Raw genomic sequence first — 19,476 nt, forward strand, 5'->3', positions numbered from 1 at the left:
TTTGGTTAATTTCCTGTCTTTAGTGGGCATGTTTCTCTATTCTGTCTTCTGTCACCACTGAAATACTTTGGACAGGGGAAAAGTGATAGACTGACATCTCATGTCAGGCTATTTTATGTGACATTTTTTAAGGCTTGTCTGGAAAACATGGTCTTCCAAAAGGTGAGTTAGAAAGCCATGCTCACAAAGTAAGTCTAAGTTTAGTAGCTCTACTAAGTAAAGGACAAATGGAGTGAGGCTGAAGTCCAGCACTGTTCAATGTTTTCATTAATGGTCTGGATGTTCGCAATGGAGAATGACATTACTGTGTCATCCATAACTCCAAATAAGAATCAGAAGGTTATGGTGGATCACAGCATGAGCATAAACTAGGAGATATTATACCATTGTGAAATATGTGAACATTATATTTGATATACAAATAGGAACACTGTCTATTGACCCACAAGGGAACCCTTCTGCTCTGTAGGGTTTGGAAAGCTCCTGCAGCAGGAAATCCATTGGCATGGATGGACTGCAAAGACCCCAGCTTTTCTCAGAGACTTAACCAAGCGGCACTGAGTACCACATCAATTTTAGTAGCTTTTTAAAAAAATATGTTATGAGGTGTTATTACTGAGTTCCCTTCCCAAACATCACAGGTTAGTTTGAAAGAGATACTACTTGTCTTGGTCACTAAAGGCCATTGGGTGTGTTTCAATGCATAGGGATGAATGTGTTTGAGGATGAAGTGGATGTCCCCACTTCTTGTGGACAAATATGCATCACAAAGAATTTTCACTGATTTTCTGAAGCTTTTACAATACTACCTCTGCTCTCACAAATAATTTGTGCTCACTTTGGTGTGTTTTCCCTCTTCCAAATAAACCGGAAAACGGAATCTTATAAACAGAAAAACAATAGTTTCTCACATAAATCTTCAGAAAGGAGCATTTAGCTAACACTTCTCACATGGCTGTGGAAACTGACATATTTTAAGTTGGCTTCAAAGGAAGAGGAGGTGTCCATGAGTATAGAAACAGTCAGGGCTGACTGGAAACTGGCTCCTACCAATGCCACATGAAGTTGATAACACACCTGTGCTCACACAGTCCAACGTATGTATCCATCATCATGTAATTTTCTGCTTAACTGCTGGCTTGATTCTATTATATAGACCTCAAAAAAAGAGAAAAGAAGAAACATTCTGGCAGACTTTATTACATCTGCAATCTGTGTACAACATTTCCTGTTTATGTAACAACACTTTACTATTAGAAACCAACAGTCTCTTAAAAGTGGAGTTTCACGGGATGTTCAGCTCCATTTACCTTCATTTTCTGCTACAGGTACAATTAAACCAAGCTCTGGTATTTCGAGTTAAGTCATGGAACATTTTCACATTAAAACTGAGACTACATACAAGGTTTTGCTGAAAGCATTGTCAGATCAGCACTGGAAGATTTTAAATCAGGCAATGTCTATGAATGGGTGAATGAATAGGTCTTTTGTGGTCCCATCATTTCTCAGGCATAGAGCCTTTGTCGCAAGCAAAATATTTTGGCCATTCATGTTTTCACTGTGTGATTTATAACATTGTCCCAAAGTCCTTTGTGAATTTAAAATGCTGTGACCATGTTTTTCAGAAAGGAATGCTTAAATATAATATTCCCAAATCCACATGTAGGTTCTTAAATGAGGCCCTGATCCTGCAAATATTGACACGGATGCTTTTAGTAAAATATAGGATTGAATTTTGGCAGAATCAGGGCCTAAATAAACTGCCATTTCAAAAATACCAAGTAGCTTCCAAGGACCATTGCAAACCATAGAGAGTAGAATGGGATTGCAATGACTGCAATGGGATTACTCACATGTTTAAAAACCTTGTTGGATCACATCCTTTCTGAGATGGAAAAACTGCCTTAAATTAGAATTGATTCAGGCTCTTAAAATTGCAAAGCAGAGACCTGACATGCATGTTTAGTTCTGTACATTTGATTTTGACCACTGGAGGTAAATACATGTTACTAAATTTTTCTTTGAGGAAGCTTCAAATCTAAAGAATGCATCAGCTTTAGGCAGGAAAACAATTCGCTAACTAGTCCGTTTACTCATAGGGTAGCTAAGTAAATACAAACAAAAATGAAGTATTTTTAGAATGCGTTTTATTTTTTTATAAATCACCTTACAAAAATGACGAAGTATCAAAACCAACAATTTTAAAGGCTATGGGTGTCTACAGAAGATTAAAATAGAGTCAATACTGACTTTATAAGCACTTTACTCCCAAAAGCAAAAATACCTTATTAATGCATAATGCCACAGAAAACCTTCAAGTAAAAAGTGAAAGAGCATTTCTTTGGATGCTTCACATCAGAAGATATTCAAAACTTACAGTTTAGTAAGCCCTATCTCAATCACAGTTGAAGATATGATAATTTAGCTAGACCACATCTAAGCTGAGCTTCTAAGAAAGGAGCAGTATATAAGGTAAGTACAGTGGAAGCCTTAATCTTCTTTACATCTGACTTAGTCTCTGGGGACAGCTGGAGACCAGTTGATCCTTGGACACAATCAGCAGCCAGAGAATGTGAGGATGTGAAAATGCTATGATGGTGCTCTCCTCTCCCATATACACATGACAAAAGATCTACTCAGAGGCTAAACAGATTTCAAGGCCGTCACAAATCAACCCTAGCAGGCCAAGGGTCTACAACCCCATAGTGAAGAATGTGGACAAGTGCAGTGCAAGAGGATTAGAGCAATACGTCATTGAATACCACCTCAGAGTAAAGATTTCAGCTCAGTGTCTAAAACAAAGCTTTTTACAAAGGTTCAGTCTCCTGGTTTCTCAGCCAACACACAACTAGATGTCATCAAAGAGGTCCTCTGGCTCACAAGTGTTTTCCAGTGTTTCCAGAGACATCACATCCAGGGAATGCTTGTCCGATGTCTTCTGTGAGGCCAGATCAGGTCTGGAAATATAAAACAAAGAGATTTGAAGCAAATTTAGATTCAGATATAAACAATTCCAACATACACAACACCAAGCAAACCACTTAATAGTGTATTTTGAGCTTTTTGTTAAGGTTACATGTAAGAGAAAAGTGCTTTTTGTAAGACCTAAGTACTTGCTGAGATTGGCAAAGGCAAAACAAACGGATGAAATTCAGCTTGTAAATGTCAAGGCTTCAGCTATTTTGTTACAATTTTTAGGACCGTGAGAATGACCACTTCACCCAAAATTTCCACATGAAGAGCTAGGGAGGGCAGAACAAATGCAGGAAGCACACAAAGGATCTGATAATCTACTACTGCACAGGCTGATGCTCTGTTAAGCACTCTTTTTTTCTCCCTGGTGCTATGCATATGTCTGTTGTCCAACAGTTTGACACAGATGCATATGAAGAATTAGACAGAGTTGTCTCGAATGTCCATGCCCCAACGGTGCAAGCCTCTTTCTGAACAGTGGAGCAAAAAAACCCAAAGACAAATAAAGAAAATCCTTCCACAATACATGAATCCAGGTATGAGGGAACTTCCAAATCCCAGGCCTTCCCCTGTATGTATGTTATATTTACATTTCCTACATATGTATGCAAATAGAAGCACTCGCCATTCACTGATATGCGTATGCTGAGGTGTGGGTTTGCCCTCAGACAGCTGGACAGCAGAGTCCTACCTGAAAAATTCACAGCTGAATCAGAAACCCATTACATTGAATAACATGCTACTCTGCATCAATCAGTCCTATTTAGCACTATTTTGATTGTCCTCATCGAAGTATTTTACTTAAATGTCTCTTAGCTATAGGAGCTGCTGGCATTTGCCAAGAGCCCATGTTCACTGTTTCTCCTTTCTCTTCGAGAGATCTTTTTGGTAAAGATGCCACCCAGAGGGACCTGCACCAGCTCAAGAAATGGGGTCATGTGAACCTCATGAGGTTCAACCAGGCCAAGTGCAAGGTCCTGCACTTGGGTCAGGGCAATCCTTGGTATCAATCCAGGCTGTGGATGAAGGGATGGAGAGCAGCCCTGAGGAGAAGGACTTGGGGGTACTGGTGGATGGAAAATTGGACATGAGCTGACGATGTGCACTTGCATCCCAGAAGTCCAATCGTATCTTGGTCTGCATCAAAAGGAGCGTGAGCAGCAGGTGGAGGGAGGTGATTCTGCCCCTCTGCTCCGCTCTGGTGAGACCCCACCTGGAGTCCTGTGTCCAGCTCTGGTTCCTCAGCACAGGACACACATGGACCTGTTGGAGAGGGGCCAGAGGAGCCACAGAAATGATGAGAGGCTGGGACAGCTCTGCCGTGAGGACAGGCTGAGAGAGCTGGGGTGTTCAGCCTGGAGAAGAAAAGGCTCTGGGGACGCCTTATTGTGGCCTTTCAGTACTTAAAAGGGGCCGATAACAAAGATGGGGACAGACTTTTCAGCAGGGGCTGTTGTGATAGGACAAGGGGTGATGGTTTTAAACTAAAGGAGAGGAGATTCAGGCTGGACATGAGGAAGAGATTTATAGGGCCAATACAGTTAGTGAAATTCAGCAATTTTTTTCTTTTTAAATTTGTTTTCAAACAGATTCAGAATCAAGTTTTCCAGAACCCCTACCTAGGAATTTCTAGGGAGCAGAAGTTTTTATAAAACCCTACGGTCTTCAGTATAGTGCATCCTAAGACTTCAGTATAGGGCATCCTAAGACTTCAGTATAGGGCATCCTAAGACTCCAGCCACTGCGTGATCCATAGCCTCTTACACTTCAAGCTTGACAATCCCCTGGAGTTTCAGAGCTCTCACTACGACGTTTCCTGTTGGGGACCTGAAGAACAGTTTTCATTTCGACGTGGAGCCCTCCATGCTCCTGGGGAATCACCAAAAGCCCAGTAAATGCTGAGTCTTGGATGCCGTCACTTCCTAAGAGCTCTCCAGTATTCATAAGGGTTTTCTCACTGCTCTATCCATCACTCCAGTTCTGCAAACAACTTAAAATTCAATGTACTGGTATATTCAGATTATGATAGTTACTTTCTCTTGAAAACTTGCTAGCTTCCTCTGCAAAATCTTCCAAACCACTTTCCTTCATGTCTGAATAAATCGTAGCCAGGTAATTTTTTTCCTAGACGCCTAGGCAGATGTGTGCCTCATCAAAAGTCACCTGCACTAACTGTGAAATAAATGTGTGCCTGAATCAGACCCTTAGCTAATGACCTCTGGCCAGCAGGATCAGATCACTTCATGCTGCTCTGTTTGCTAGCAATCAACTTATTTGTACCTTACTTTTTTTTTTTATTGTTAGCATACCCTATCACAGTGTGATGCTCAAATTTACTTATTGTTTTATTACCTTTGCAGGTCTATCTAAAGTGTTAAGTCTCCACTGAAAACACATGTAAATCACACAGTGTGGAGCCACAGGTTAATAATTTTACTTAATTTTGGAGGATCTCACGGGCAAATAAATTAGGCTGTGAAGGCTTCTATACCACTACAGGCTATTTCAGGTATTAGAAGTCTTTTTTACAGCATATGCTCATATGGCACATAGGCATATAAGACTATGCATATAAAACTAGGCATATAAGACTAAAAGATTTCTGAGACATCACATATGTTGACTTTGAGGTTTCACCTACTCCAGCATTTTCTGATTTTGAAAAGTAAGCCTGACAGTGCTTAAACAATGTCAACAATTTTATCCTCATAGGCTAAAATGTTTTCAACACTATACATGAGTTCACATCCATAAACCAAATCACTGTTGAGTTTTAACATTACGCAGCTAGAACTATTAAGCTTCCGTGTTCTTGTAACAACATGGTTCTCATTTAATCTCCAAAAGCTGTAAAACCACGCCTGTGAATAAACCCAACTACACTCGCAAAGAATTTAGGCTCTTTACATGAAGTTCATAAGCAACTTAATTTTGGTTTTAAGACTTGATGATTCCTATTTGCATGCCAGTTACTCACTGAATACCAAAAGCTTGCTTTGTGCTGTGAAATTATTTTGAATCTTGGATTCTCACTGAAGCTGTATTACCATATCCTGATGCATAACTGAGTTAATTTCTTTAAATTGCAGTGAGCTGTATAGTTGTTTCTTGCCAGAAAGCCTGTAAGTAAGGCATTCTTCTTGCAAGTTTATTCTTCTGTTGGATCACTTTTTGAAGTCTTGCCTTCTGGTAAACTTTAACTCTATTAACACATCTGGAGAACTGCTGACTATAAGAGATCATTTCATATTTCCTGACATTTAGTTCAAGCCCTTCATAAATTGAGACAGAAGAACAGATCCACAGCTGGTGTGAATCACTGGAGCACTAATAATGTCGGTGGAGCTCTGCTGACTTACACCAGCTGAGATTCTGGCCCAAGATTTGGAAGAAAGTGGTTACATTACTTGATATTTCTTTCCACAGCTAAGTGAGAGCCATAAGAAAGAGAAGACACGCAACGCTGCAGTACTTAACTACACAGCACAGAAACTCAAAGCCACGCAGGGTAATAGCTTTGCAAAGCTCGGGAGAAAATGCAGTAGGACAGATGGACGACTCACATTTGTTTCTTGTGGTGAATTATTCCTGAGTTCACGCAAATCCCAAAGAAGATCTGCACAACACTGTTCCTGCTGCAACGGATGGGCACTTCCACAAGACAATGTTTGTGAGCAATATGAAGTAGAAAATAATTTCCTATGTGACACCTACAAATGACACAATGAAAAAGAGCTTCCTAGGGGCAAAAAGATCAAGGAAGCTGTAGTTGTGCTGAAGGAAAACCAGGTCAGAGGATGCAACATCAGCACAACTGCTCTTCTTGAGGTACTTCTTGCTGGAAAGATGAAAGGTTCTTGCACTTAGCTGTGCTTGTACTGTCATCCCAGCACATTGTGGTTACGATTTTACTCAAATTTTTGTTCTTGAGCAACTCTCATGGGACTAGAAAAGAGAAATAGCCTGATAAATTAACAGAGCTGTAAAAGTTTCTCAAGAAACTTAAGTAATCTAGGAGGTGTACTGGTGTCCTTGGACCATTGCATTATTTTCCTCATTATTTAGTAATTAGAATCAGTTCCAATCAAAGGCTGGCATTTCACTAAGAGAGGAGATTTCAACTCTTTCAGAAGAAGTGTAGCAGTGTTTTAGGAAAAGGCTGAATTTCTCAGTGTGTATATATATTGGTCTGGTTTAGTGGTTCATTGTTGTCATTAATCGGAAAAAAAGTGAAGGCTTAATACCATGAGTAGATATTAACTGAGGCTATAATCTGATATATACTGTCTTTGGTATCATAAAAACTGGTGGCAGCAGCAGCTCATAAAAAGAGCATTGGTAGTCATTACAGCTTTAGCACAGGAGCAAAGGCGGTGCACCTCAAACTCTAACAAACACTCACATCGCGTCTGACAGGGCAGGAGTTCAGAGCAACACTTGTGCTCCAGGGATGGTATCTTTAGTCCACGCCTAGAGAAAAACTTGGATTCTTTGATTTATGAGTAATCTGATGTCTTGACTGCAGAAACATCACCTTCAGAGAAAGTCCTCAGAAGGAAGGTACTCATCAGCCTTTGTTATTGAGGAAGGATTATGAAATGAGCTTTGAGTAAAGCTCATGGCTATATATAAAACCTTGGCCTTAATAACCAATGCCCCATGGTTTGAGCTCTTGGAAGACATCATATGGACTGCCTGTGGCTACTGGCCCAAACCAGGAAAGTTCAACCATGAAAAGAAAAAGAAATGGTGTAACGGAGGAGGAGGAAAAGCCTCCTATGAGAATAGATGCATCAGGAACACTATGTGCAGAGAGACCTCTTCAAAGCTAAGCAGACTAAATTGAAACTACATGTGGTTAAAAACATGATGATATTCCCCTTTAGAGAAATACTACAACTACAATATAAGGTAAATTCTAAAGGGTTTTGTTTGTTTGTTTGTTTTTTAATACTATTTAAAATGGAAAATGAAACGCAATAATTTGGTTTAGGTTTTGGCGGTATTATGAGTATTCAGCTTCCAGATATAGTCTACCCTGGCACTTATTCATAGAAACAATATGAAAATAAACCCATGTATTTCTAATTGATCTTGGAAAATGTAAACCCCAGCAAGTCATGAAGAACTTGTTGGAGACAATCACCTTCATCAACTGAAATTACAGTTGATTGACTTTTCCCTAAGTTATGTTAGTGAAGAAACTGAAGTTTTTTCTGCGAATTTCAATCATCTGAAGAGAGTGATGGTGTCATAGATCTTCAGAGCCTAAGCAGTACCTGGTCCCAACAAAAGCTCACAGAGGGAAGAAAAATACTCAAGAAATAGCTGAAAAGAGTGATTTCTAACTTAAGAGATGCTATCTCCATCGCTCTTAGAGAACCTTCCATGTGTGGCATTTTCCTGTGCCCAGCGTATTACAGTCTAGTCTCAGTTAAGGTCAGTAGACTAATAATAATAACACTACCAATAATAATAATCATAATCTTGTTCAATTACACAGTTAATGAAGAATATTTTCAATGCAGCAACCGCAGGTTTAGTGTTCAGCCAAGGAATCGATGTTCCTTAATAAGCTTCTACCTCTGGCTGAAATCCAAGCTGAAACTGCACCTGTGTGCATCACAACCACTGTGCAGGAAGATAAGTCTGGAAATCCCTCTAAACAAATAAATAATAAATAAACAAATGAATAAAAAAAAACCCCAAAACTTACAGCAAAACTTCAAAAAGCAGGGCAATTGCTACACACTGTTTTAAGCCCTTGCAAGTACCACTCTTTGTTTTGTAGAACTAGAAATTATAAATGGGGGATAATTTTGATTCATGCTTATACCAGTTGTTCTTTCTTTACAAATCCCTGGATTCCTTCAGAGGGTGAAAAGTGAACTGGGAATCCCTTAAAACACCGCAGAAATTGATACAGTGATTGCAGCAAGAACAAACTCACAAATGAATCTGCCACACTGAGAAGATACTCATATTACGTCTTTTACTGATATAACTTTCAATATTGATATAACCTCCAATGACTAGTCTAGATCAGTTCTCAAATGTTATTAATTGTACACTCTATTTTTTTAGTCCTGTGGAACAGATGATCTAAAGATCCTCACAAAACCATATGTAATGTCTAGAATGGCTGCACAGACAGCACATCATGTAAAGGAACAATGCTGACAGTACTTTTTTAGGGACTTGTATCTGTTCAGTTGCAAATTCCAAAATAACTTCAGTTGGCACAAGTGCAGGTCCTTATTTAAAAAGAAAATTCCAGTTTAGCAATCTGATCGAACGCACTTCCGATGCTCACTAACAAAGATCTACTTAAAAATGTAATAATATATGTCGCTTATAAGGAAAAGCCTGAGCCATGTTTGTTTTAGACAAGTAGCACACATTTCTGTGGCTCATTTCCACTTAAACTTAGTCTTGCTTAAATAAACTAGACCACATTCACTTTGAGGAACATGCTAGCACCACTGCTTTCACTGGGAAAGAAACACAAATCTCTTAATCATAACTACGAGAGTACACAGTAAAGGAAAACTTAGTTTGTTTAGGAATTTCGTCAAGGTCTTTCCTAAATCCAGTACATTGCAAATTTATTGGCAAATGCTAGAAGCCATTTCTCATAGTTGTTAAGCTCTATTTATCACATATACATTTATATAACACCAGTGCTGGCTAAATTGTGTCATAACCCTTTCCAGAACCCTGGAGCTGCTCTCTCTCCCTAACCCTTTCTCATCCCCTCAGGGTGATCATAAACAGAACCCAGAGACCTAAGGGGGCAAATAAAAATCCCTGAACCAATTTCTCACATAGGAAATGTATGTCCTCGTGCTCCTGCATGTGCTGTCCCTGAGGACAGAAGGGGTTGAGATGGAGAGATGCATTTTCCACCCGAAAATCTAAAGCCTGCAGATGGCAGCTACAAGCGCAAAACCACGTTGATTCAAATTATAATAATAAGAGCAATTAACGGGAGGAAAATCCAGCAACACTAAAACCCAAATTGTCCTTCAGATATTCAATGTCTTTTCCACTCCTTTCAGTACTGAGGCTCTGGGTGGCTGTTTAAGCCCCAATGACTTCAACAGGAGCCAAGACCTTGCTTAAACTTAAGCACGTGCTTACAAAGCCTCCTGAACCACAGCCTCAACCTGCAACTCTCTGGTCCACCTTTTGCATTGACTGCTACAGAATGAAACCCACAACTTTGAAAATTAATAAAATTACACTTATTCTTAAAGAAAAATGGATTAGCCCAGCATTTGTGTGATGGAAAGTTCCCTCTGAGTACTAGAATATGGTACTCTGATATCTTTACCAAATTACTGGGTGTAGCTAAAAACATCCTTTCCTCAGAAGAATGTAGGGGAATCCCCAGATGCAATCCTAAAAATGACCTTTCAAAAACTCCCATGACTGTATTAAGCAAATTCTTTCTCCCTGCTGAACAATTTGTACACGTATACCTGGGCAGCAGCAGAAAACTATTACTGCCCAGATTACCTATTATCCACAGATCTGCTCAGCAGGTTTTGGATCGTTCACTTTAATCAGCTTATTGCAGAAAACCACATTGGATCAGTACAGCATATGGATATGACTCATGTATATATGTTTTCTAATGACAAAATGCACTTAGAAAGAGTGGCAATGAGTTGTTAATAAATCTGGGAGCAGTGAACTGAGTAAACTGGGAGCAGGCTTCAATTTACAAGTTAAGGTAGAGCAGATAAAGTAGAATGAGATTTTTTTTCTGCCTCTAATAGGTCTCTAATAGGCTTCTATTGAATATAAAATTGTTTCGGTACCAAGAATTGTGCTTTCCTTTCTGCTGTCTCTAGACTCCCATTCGGCTTCTGCTATGTTCCTCCTGCCCCGCCACCAGCCGCAGATCTGAATTAATTCACACTTTTCTGAAATAAGATCAAACCTTTGATATTTAAGATCAAACCCCTGCACACAGTGACATCTGTGGGAGCTGAAACATGTTCAAACACAGTACCAAAAAACAAAGCGGGGGGAGGAAAAAAAGAGATGAGGGAATCCAGCCCTGTGAAAACACAAGGAAAAAATTAAAAATAGGTACAGTTGACTGAGGCAGAACAGAGCCGGACATTGCGACAGCCAGTGTTTTCCGGCTAAAACTGAAGTTTTTCTCCCCTATATTTCCATCATACTTTACCCATCCTTGAGACCCCTCCAGGGTTGAGAAGAGATACTTTGCCCACTTCATGCCAACCTTATTTCTTACTTTGGGGTGCAAAAGGCGAATGAATGTGGGCCGAAGACTCTGGCTCTGACTCCCAAACTTCTTAACTTGCTGCTAACAATTAATTTTAGGTTGGACATGTGGTTAAGATGCTTCAACAATCTTTCCTTTAGAGAGCCCATTGATTAAAAAGTCTATGCAGTAAAGAAGCCACTTTCAAAATAAATCTTTTATTATTATATGAAGCAGGAAATATCTGCAGCTTATGATGCAATCTCTGTAAGACAGCCTGTATATCAGGCTTCAAAAGCTGCTTTTTCTCCTCCGAAACCCCAACTGGTCTCCATCCATTCAAGCTCACAGGGTCTGCCTAAACAGCAATATCTGCAGTAAGTGCTTTACCAGAAGCATTTAACAATAGAGCAAGTAACCAAGTCATTATTTGTTGGATAAATGCTGCAAAAGAGCACAGACTATAATATTTTTAAGAAAGGTTGTACTATCATCTCCAAAACAAACAAAACCCCAACTAACCAAAGGGACGGGACTGGCCTTCTGTGTTTCTTTCACAAAAGTTCTTATGTGAAGTGTTCTTTTCTCCCTAATGAGACTCTCTACTTTTTATTTCTGTAAACGCTCACATTCACAGAAAGATTCTTTAGCTCCTTACATTGCAGAGATTTTGTTTTCGGGTGGAACAGTTTGTATATATGTTGTACCAGGATCAAGGGACAGTTTCTGCTTACTCATACATGCCGGGACCTCCCCCAGTGTTGCAGTAATAAAGGTCGGAGACCTAACTGGTGTTAGACCAGCATCAGCCACCCTCTATCAGGCTGTGACCATGCTGGGATTGCTGCAGATCTCTCCCCAAAGGTGGAACAGTGGGGAGCCCAGAATGGCCACCAGTCAAGACATTATCTGTGCATTAGCAGCTTACCCGTCTTCGTTTTGAAAAAGGAACTGAGATGACCAACGGACAGGAGTTACAAGACACAAATTAATGAACACAGCAAGCTGAAAGACAGCAACTAACCCTGTATTTTAAAAGGAAATTTCTGATTACTACCTTTCCATGAATATAAACACAGTTTCAGGGAACCCATACACCACAAGTCACTGTACCAGATGTTTCTTTTCAGGTTTAGGATTTCAGAGACGCTTAGTCACGAAATTAGGAGCAGGGTCTTGGACACAATTTAGACATATGAGGGTGGACTGTCAGGCTTATCAAGACTACTAACCAGACGCACAAATGCAACCACGAGAATGTGCAACCCTGGTGTCACACACTCCTTTGGGCTAATGTGGGCCCATCCACACCACCCTTTCTTGGAGAGATCACCTCCTGCTTTGGACACCTGCAAGTTTTATTTCACACGCACCATAACTAAAACATATTCAGCAGTTTTGGTCACTGTGACCTGGACTGGGCTGAAAATCTTACTGCAATGAAGAAAGAGGCCATGTCAGCCAATCTAGAACAGGTAATGAGAAAGGTAATTTACCAGATGTGGGAACAGCTGTCCTTAGGTCAACCTTCTCCAACAGCAGCCATGAGCAGACGCTCTTCAAAGAGTACAAAGTGCCTTTCTAGCTTCTGATCATTTGCAGTGCAGAGGCTTCCTGAGCCAGGGTTAATTTCTATGTAACATTTCTGTCTAACATTCAGAATATTTCTCTTTCACAAAATTGTCCTGTTCCCCCTGAGCCCATGTAAATTCCTAATATTCTCCAAATCTTGAAGGATCTCCACAGGTATTACACAGGGATAGGAAAAAAAAACACCAGAGAACATAGAATACAAAAAAAAAGGGGGGAAAACATAACAAATTTTATTAGATACCGATGTACAATATATATTTTTTTTAAAAAAAGCACTTTCAGTTCCACAGTCAAAGCCAGATTTTATCTTCAGTTGTGATATATTAGTATAAACCTGAAGTACCTCCACAAAAGTTTTCTTGTACTGGTCTGGTTCAAACCAGCATTCAAACCACAAACTTTATACAGTTTTAATCCACAGAGAGCCTTGATAATTGTGCTGGTGCTGCACCACTGACAAATTTAGATACTTGGCCTTTTTGTGAGTTTCAGCACAATGTTCTAAAGGACTTTTTTATCTTACAAATGCATTAAGAGAAAAGGGAGCACCATACGGGTGGGCAACTGGGACTTTATTAGGAGAAGGTGTATGTCAATCAGAGTAGAATAATAATGGTGTACCTGTGAAACAGATGCTGCCTTTCTAAAACAACCCAGAGTGCTGTACAGATGAATTACTCAAAATGGAATTGCACCTTCATCTCAGGTTGTCGGTAACAGGTCCACTTATTGGAAACTCATCTGATTTTATCCACACTACAGTAATGGGAAACAGGAAAAGAGCAACACACATTTTTCAGGTACATCTCTTTGCCTGATGTCTCCACTTTTTCTTTCCAGAGAAAAAATAAGAATCAATAGTAGGTTTATAGTCCAGCATCCCAGAGATGTCACTATCTTCTGTTAAATAAATTGTGACAGTTTTAAGATTTTGAATCTTGATTCTGTCTGAAATAGGTATCTTTGCAAAAAAAAAGAGAGAGGGAGAGAAAGTGAAAGAGCAAGACGGAGATGAGTTCCCTTCTGTAACACAGCACAGAACCGCCCCAGCCCTGGCAGAAACTCTGGCGGTCAGAATGAGCAGTTCAGATAGTGGAAATGGATGCAAACAATTTAAAAGACCTAGTCATTTTAAAAGCTGCTTTTTTTTCCCCTTTTTTTAAAAAAAAAAAAAAAAATGGCACTGTTATAAATAAAAATGGTTGTTTGAAAAATTTCCCAATAAACCCGTCAGGCAGAAAACATCTATTATTAGGAAAAAAAAAAAAAGAATAATTTTTCATAATTCAGTCTGAAGCCTGGACTTTCAGCTCGAGTTTAGCTTAGCTCTCTTTTTAATAAAATCAGCTTCTCTCAGAGCAGAGCCAGACTAAGTCATTGGCACCTTTTACACGGTTGCACATGGAATTACCAAAGCTCATCTTGGGGGTGAAGAGTTCCCGCTTTCTCTTGTTCCAGCACAGCACAGGGTGAGCTGCAGTTCCCTCCATGACACTGCTGGCACTCAGCCCTCCTAATCCCCCAGTGAATCTTCCAAAGAGTTTTATTACTAACAACGTGCAGCATAACAATTGACTGTATTGTACATACACACATATACTCTTGCCTGTTAAAGATTATAGGTCTGGTCATAAAAGATGGGAGTCTCCCCACTGGCTTTTTTTTTCTTTGTATATGTTCTTTGTTCACAACACACTGACATCAGCCTGACAAGACTTAGCAGGAGGTGAGCGGACTGTATTTTTAACCTTTTTGCCTTTCTTTTCCCCCCAGACATGACTGAACTCACTAGAAAACAGTAGTCCGAAGTATATGTCCATCTTATTGCTTTTTATCTTTCAAAAACTAATGACAGAACAAAACCCAAACAAACAAGACTGTCCTGGTTGTGTGTAGGTTTTGAAACAAATCACAAGCAAGAAAACAAACCCAAAGCACATCCTACTCACTGGTTACACGTCAATGGTGTCATTTGTGTGTTCACGTTGTATGTAATTGCTTCTGCATTATTCTGTCAGGTACATTCATTGTAAATGTCTGTCTCTATGCAAAGCACACAACAGAATCAATACAGAAATTAACAGGTGCTGACATATTGATTCCATTCACGTTTTTTTTAATTATGAGAACATTTTAAAGAAACATTAATGAAATAATAAAATACTTGATATTGATCCCTGCAAGAATCACAATACAAGGTAGATATTTGGAACAAAGCAGCAAACTGAGAAGGCTGTTTAACAGTGTAGCTGTTTAATAACCCACATAGCTTTTGAAATAAATCACTGGCCACTATGGCTTCGTACTTGGTATTGCTAATTGTAATAAGATATTCAGGCAGCAGTAATAAAAGCTCATTCTAAATCTGGTGAGAACTGATGAATGCAATTATGATGAGGGTTTCGTACTGTCAAACTGTCAAGCTTCAAGCTTAATGTAATTCTTTAGAGTTCATGTATTCTCTGTTCTAGAACAAAAAGACTACAAGCCGTTTTCTGTTGAGAATGCAATGAGACCAAGGAAACAGACCACTTAAGTGCAGAATGCTGAAACACCAATAAAATTATGTGTCATTTCACAGCAATTCTTCAGGAAGGGACCTGTCTTGCACCCTTGCATATTACTAGTGAAAAAATATCACAAGGGCCTTGAGGCCCTTGGTGGGGTGGTGTATGAGAAATTTAAGAGGTCTGGGAAGAGCGTTCATTTAAATTTTATCAATCGTTTCTGTTTTTCTAGGCTAGAGACATGTTCCATTGTGGAGGAAGCAATGAAATAATATAAAATAATAATGAGTCATTAGGTGTAGCCTGAATACTGCCTTTTATCAGCAGAACATATTCTGCCTAAAGTTTTTCCTACAGCTGCTTGCAAAACAAGCAGTGATGATGAGAATGCCCTACACACACACTCCCAAGTCGCACAAGCTTTGTGATTATAGAAAACATTGAACCGCCAAAAAAAAAAGGTTCATTTTACATCCTATCTGTATGAAAGTTCAGTATGGTATGGACAGTGGCACTGACAATGTGGCTTCTGATGTGTGTTTCCTCTGATGCCCACAGGAGTTAGAATCACAGAGTCCTGGAATATCTCAAGTTGGAAGGGACCCATAAGGACCATTGAGCCTGCTCCTCGCAGGACGACCTAAAACTAAACCACATCACTATGAGTGTCATCCAGACGCTCTTTGAATTCTATACATCAACCCAGTTATAGCTTCTCAGCCGAAGCTCCCTGTGATGGTGAAAATCGTCCTGAACTGGATGCACCAGGAGGCAGATCTCTCATAGAAGACACATTACCTGTTTGTTTCAAATATCCCATGAAACCACAACTGTCAGTCAATAGTGAACCTGAACTGGAAATAAGATTTTTCTCTTTCACTGGGGGGCCAGGTGCATTAAAGCCTTGTGACAGAGAGTACCACAAAGGCCCACATAACAGACCTAGATAATGTGATGGAGCTCTGGTGGAGATGCATAACTGAGCCAGGAAAGACTGCAGAAGAAAACCCCAGCTTCGGATCTAGGAGCGTTAAAGTGCCATCTGTACTATCTGTGTTACATCTGCTTGTCTCCAGCAAAGAGGAGGTGTGGCCAAACGGTGAATAAATCAGCGTGGCATATGAAGAACAACTGAGACTTTGACAAAACCAGTATTAATGACTTTGGCTGCTGACAATTGCTGCCCTTTTTTTTTTTTAAAGACTACTTTCCTCTGTTAGGCAAAAAAACCTCAACAAAACAAAAGTAATGTGTTAATCTACAGCCTATGAGACTGTTTCGGGAATGAATTAAAACAAAGTTATCCCCAGGCACAAAGGGTAGAATGCAGTATATAGAAAAGCAACTGATGGGCATAGTATCACTTGTTGCGCACAGATAAGATGCCTATATCTACAGAAAGGGAGGCTGTTTGGACTTAAACTACTTCTGTTCTTCTCTGTACGTCAGTTTAATGAACAGATATGCACACTGAACTGATTCTGTCTTCACAGCAGGAAGTGCTCAACAGACAGAAGCAAGAGTTGGGAGGCAAGATGCAAAGAATAAAACTCTTATTTGATCACTAAAGCTGCTACAAAAGCAAGGCAGAAAGAAATACTCATGCTCCAAGACAGAATTTGTATGCTAAGATGTTATTTCACTTCCTGTAAGCATCCTAGAGCTGTTCCCAGAATTACAAAAATGAGCAGATTCAGAAGGCTTGGAACTGGGCTGGAGGCTTTATCAAAACCACGTGGTTTTTCTCAAGCCTTTAAACAGCAGAAAATCACGAAAGGATATACTTCGTGCAAGATTTCTGCATTTCCACTTCCAGAAATGAGAGGTGGGAAAAGAAGCCATCCCTCTTTTACAGAGTGGAATGAAAAACAGGACAGCATGAACACTCAGGACAATTCTTTGGAAGTTTGGATCAAAAATGGAATGAAGCCCTGGGGGCAGAGGAAGGAAAGTTCCTACTGCACAATCTTGAGTCACCCACCCTCAGCACTTCTCTGTGTTGATTACGTCAGCCATCACAAATTAGACACTAAAAATGTGATAAAACTAGCCATTCCTAGAAAGCGCTTCTTACAAACGATGCTTAAGTCAAAGCTGTGGGTTTTTGTCTTTTAATCGTTGGCTGAAAAAATAAAAACTCTAGTGAAACTCTCTGTAAGCAGTCCGGATCAATATGAGACGAAGAGTTAGAATCAAATCAATAAAGGGAATAATGAATCCAAAGACACTTCTTTAAAGAAAAAATAAAACAACCCAGGTAATTCAAATTCCCTCAAGATACTGTCCTGCCCCACTGGCCTCCACAAAGCCTAACATTGATGGACCACTGTGCTGCTAAAATGTCTTAAAAAGAAGAAAAAAGGAAAGGAAAACTATACTGTGCAGTATTGCATTATTGTGCGAATGGCCTTTGGGGCTCCCCCCTCTCTCCATCCCATGATCTGGAGAAGGTAAAAGCAGCCGCAGAGACACAGAAGCCCATGAGATGCCTTCTACCCTGGCCCCCAAGGCAGACACCACCGCAATGCTGCTGCGTGTCACCACAAAACAACATTCCGCTGCTCCATGGACTCCGTTCATTTTTTGCCTGCACCAGCAATATCACACCCATCCCACTTCAATGCTGATATGTATGAAGATTAAAAATCAAAGTGTTAGAAACCCAGGTGAGGGAGAAAAGCGTACGGATCTCTTGAGGACCACTCAAAGCAATACAAGTTTGGACAAAAGTCACATTTACAGAGAGGCTGGCACTGGCAGCCTGAAAGTGGCTGCTGGAGAGAGGTGAGGAGATGTCATGCTACATGCAGTAAAAGCAAGTTGTTATTGGCACAGGTTTAGAATAGTCGCATTGCACATGTGTCTCTGAGCTGCAGTGGCTTAAGCAGCTTGTCCCAAACGAGTGCCAAAAACACCTATTTCCCACCGTGCCTCTCCAGGAATTTCATTTATTGCTTCCACCCTCGTCGTCCAGCGGTGCAAATGGCAAAATCCAAGTGCTCTCTCTGACGGAAACAAGAACACAGTAGCTGGTTGGCATAAACCCAGTATGGGTCCAAATTGGGAGAAGCTGGATCTGGGACAGGTATAGAATAGGCAGCTTTTGGTGGCAGGGGCAGTTTTCAAAGGTTATGTACACCACACTCTACCAGAACCTCCAAGGGATGATGTATAGCTACCCTTTCTAAACATGAACTCCCTTAATGGAGGAGAGTCCCAGAATCACTCAAGGGTTTGCTGAGTTATTGTGTTAATGGTGCTTCTTTGTGCTACAGGAAATTAAGAGAATCTTCTGAAAACAAAAAATAAAAATCAAAACCCCAGTCTTGGGAATAAACACACCCAGCAAGGAGTATGGCAACCCTAGCACAAAGATTTGACAGGATGTCTGTAGAAAAGACTACTGGGAAAACTCACACAGAGAATAGTCCTGGTAAGACTGTTATTATTGCAAAAAAACACAATGATAAGTAAGGCATGCTGCACCAATGACTATTTTGCAAGGCCAGATTCCAACTCTACCATTCAAGGGAAAAATAAAACAGCCTTTAAACAGGAGATTTGGAAACAGACTCTTCCAACACATCTTGAAGTCTGTTTGCTAAGTAACTGCCAGCCACCCTTGCAGCCTCCAGGCTCCAGCAGTCATCGCATCTTGCCATATCTTACCTCCACAATAAGCCCAAGGAAATAACTGTGGTCCACAGACCCCCTGAACTTGTATCCTACATGACAGCTGTTCAGGGAGCTCTGTAGCACCAAGAGTGTATTTTAAAGCCTGGCATTCTCATGGTATTTGAAATTGGAGGCTATTGAGCAAATTTCATGAGGATATGTTCTTGCCAACTCTCCTTGGAATAATCTATGTCTGTGAAGCTATTTATATGTATAGCCAGTTGGGAATTTTCTGGCTATGTTTTTCAGCCAAATCAAAGATACATACTAAATATACATCCATGTTAATTTTAAGAAACGTTGGGAAACTAGGGCTTTGGGTTCATAGACCAATGACCTAATTATAGTCGCCCACATACAGCATTTTTCCTATTTGTGACAGATAAAATGGCTAATGACCTTTACTGTCCTTCCTGAAATTTGTTGTGCAATGTTCCTGCCACCAGTGGTACTCTGGTCTTTCTTAGACATGACCATTTTACAGATTAAACC

General features: G+C 40.1%; 1 protein-coding gene across 4 annotated transcripts in view; it reads right to left on the reverse strand.

Moving 5' to 3' along the window:
• Positions 1-1,180: 1,180 nt before the first annotated feature.
• Positions 1,181-19,476, reverse strand: part of XRCC4 (X-ray repair cross complementing 4) — a 188,336-nt gene continuing 170,040 nt past the window's right edge. For all 4 annotated transcript variants that reach the window (XM_065860956.2, XM_065860955.2, XM_071801747.1 and 1 more), the window contains one exon: positions 1,181-2,957. In XM_065860956.2, the coding sequence (XP_065717028.1) occupies positions 2,849-2,957 (109 nt within the window). In that variant the 3' untranslated portion in view covers positions 1,181-2,848. The remainder of the gene's footprint in view (positions 2,958-19,476) is intronic.

The sequence above is a fragment of the Patagioenas fasciata genome, chromosome Z, assembly GCF_037038585.1.
Source record: "Patagioenas fasciata isolate bPatFas1 chromosome Z, bPatFas1.hap1, whole genome shotgun sequence".
Classification (NCBI taxonomy): Eukaryota; Metazoa; Chordata; class Aves; order Columbiformes; family Columbidae; genus Patagioenas; species Patagioenas fasciata.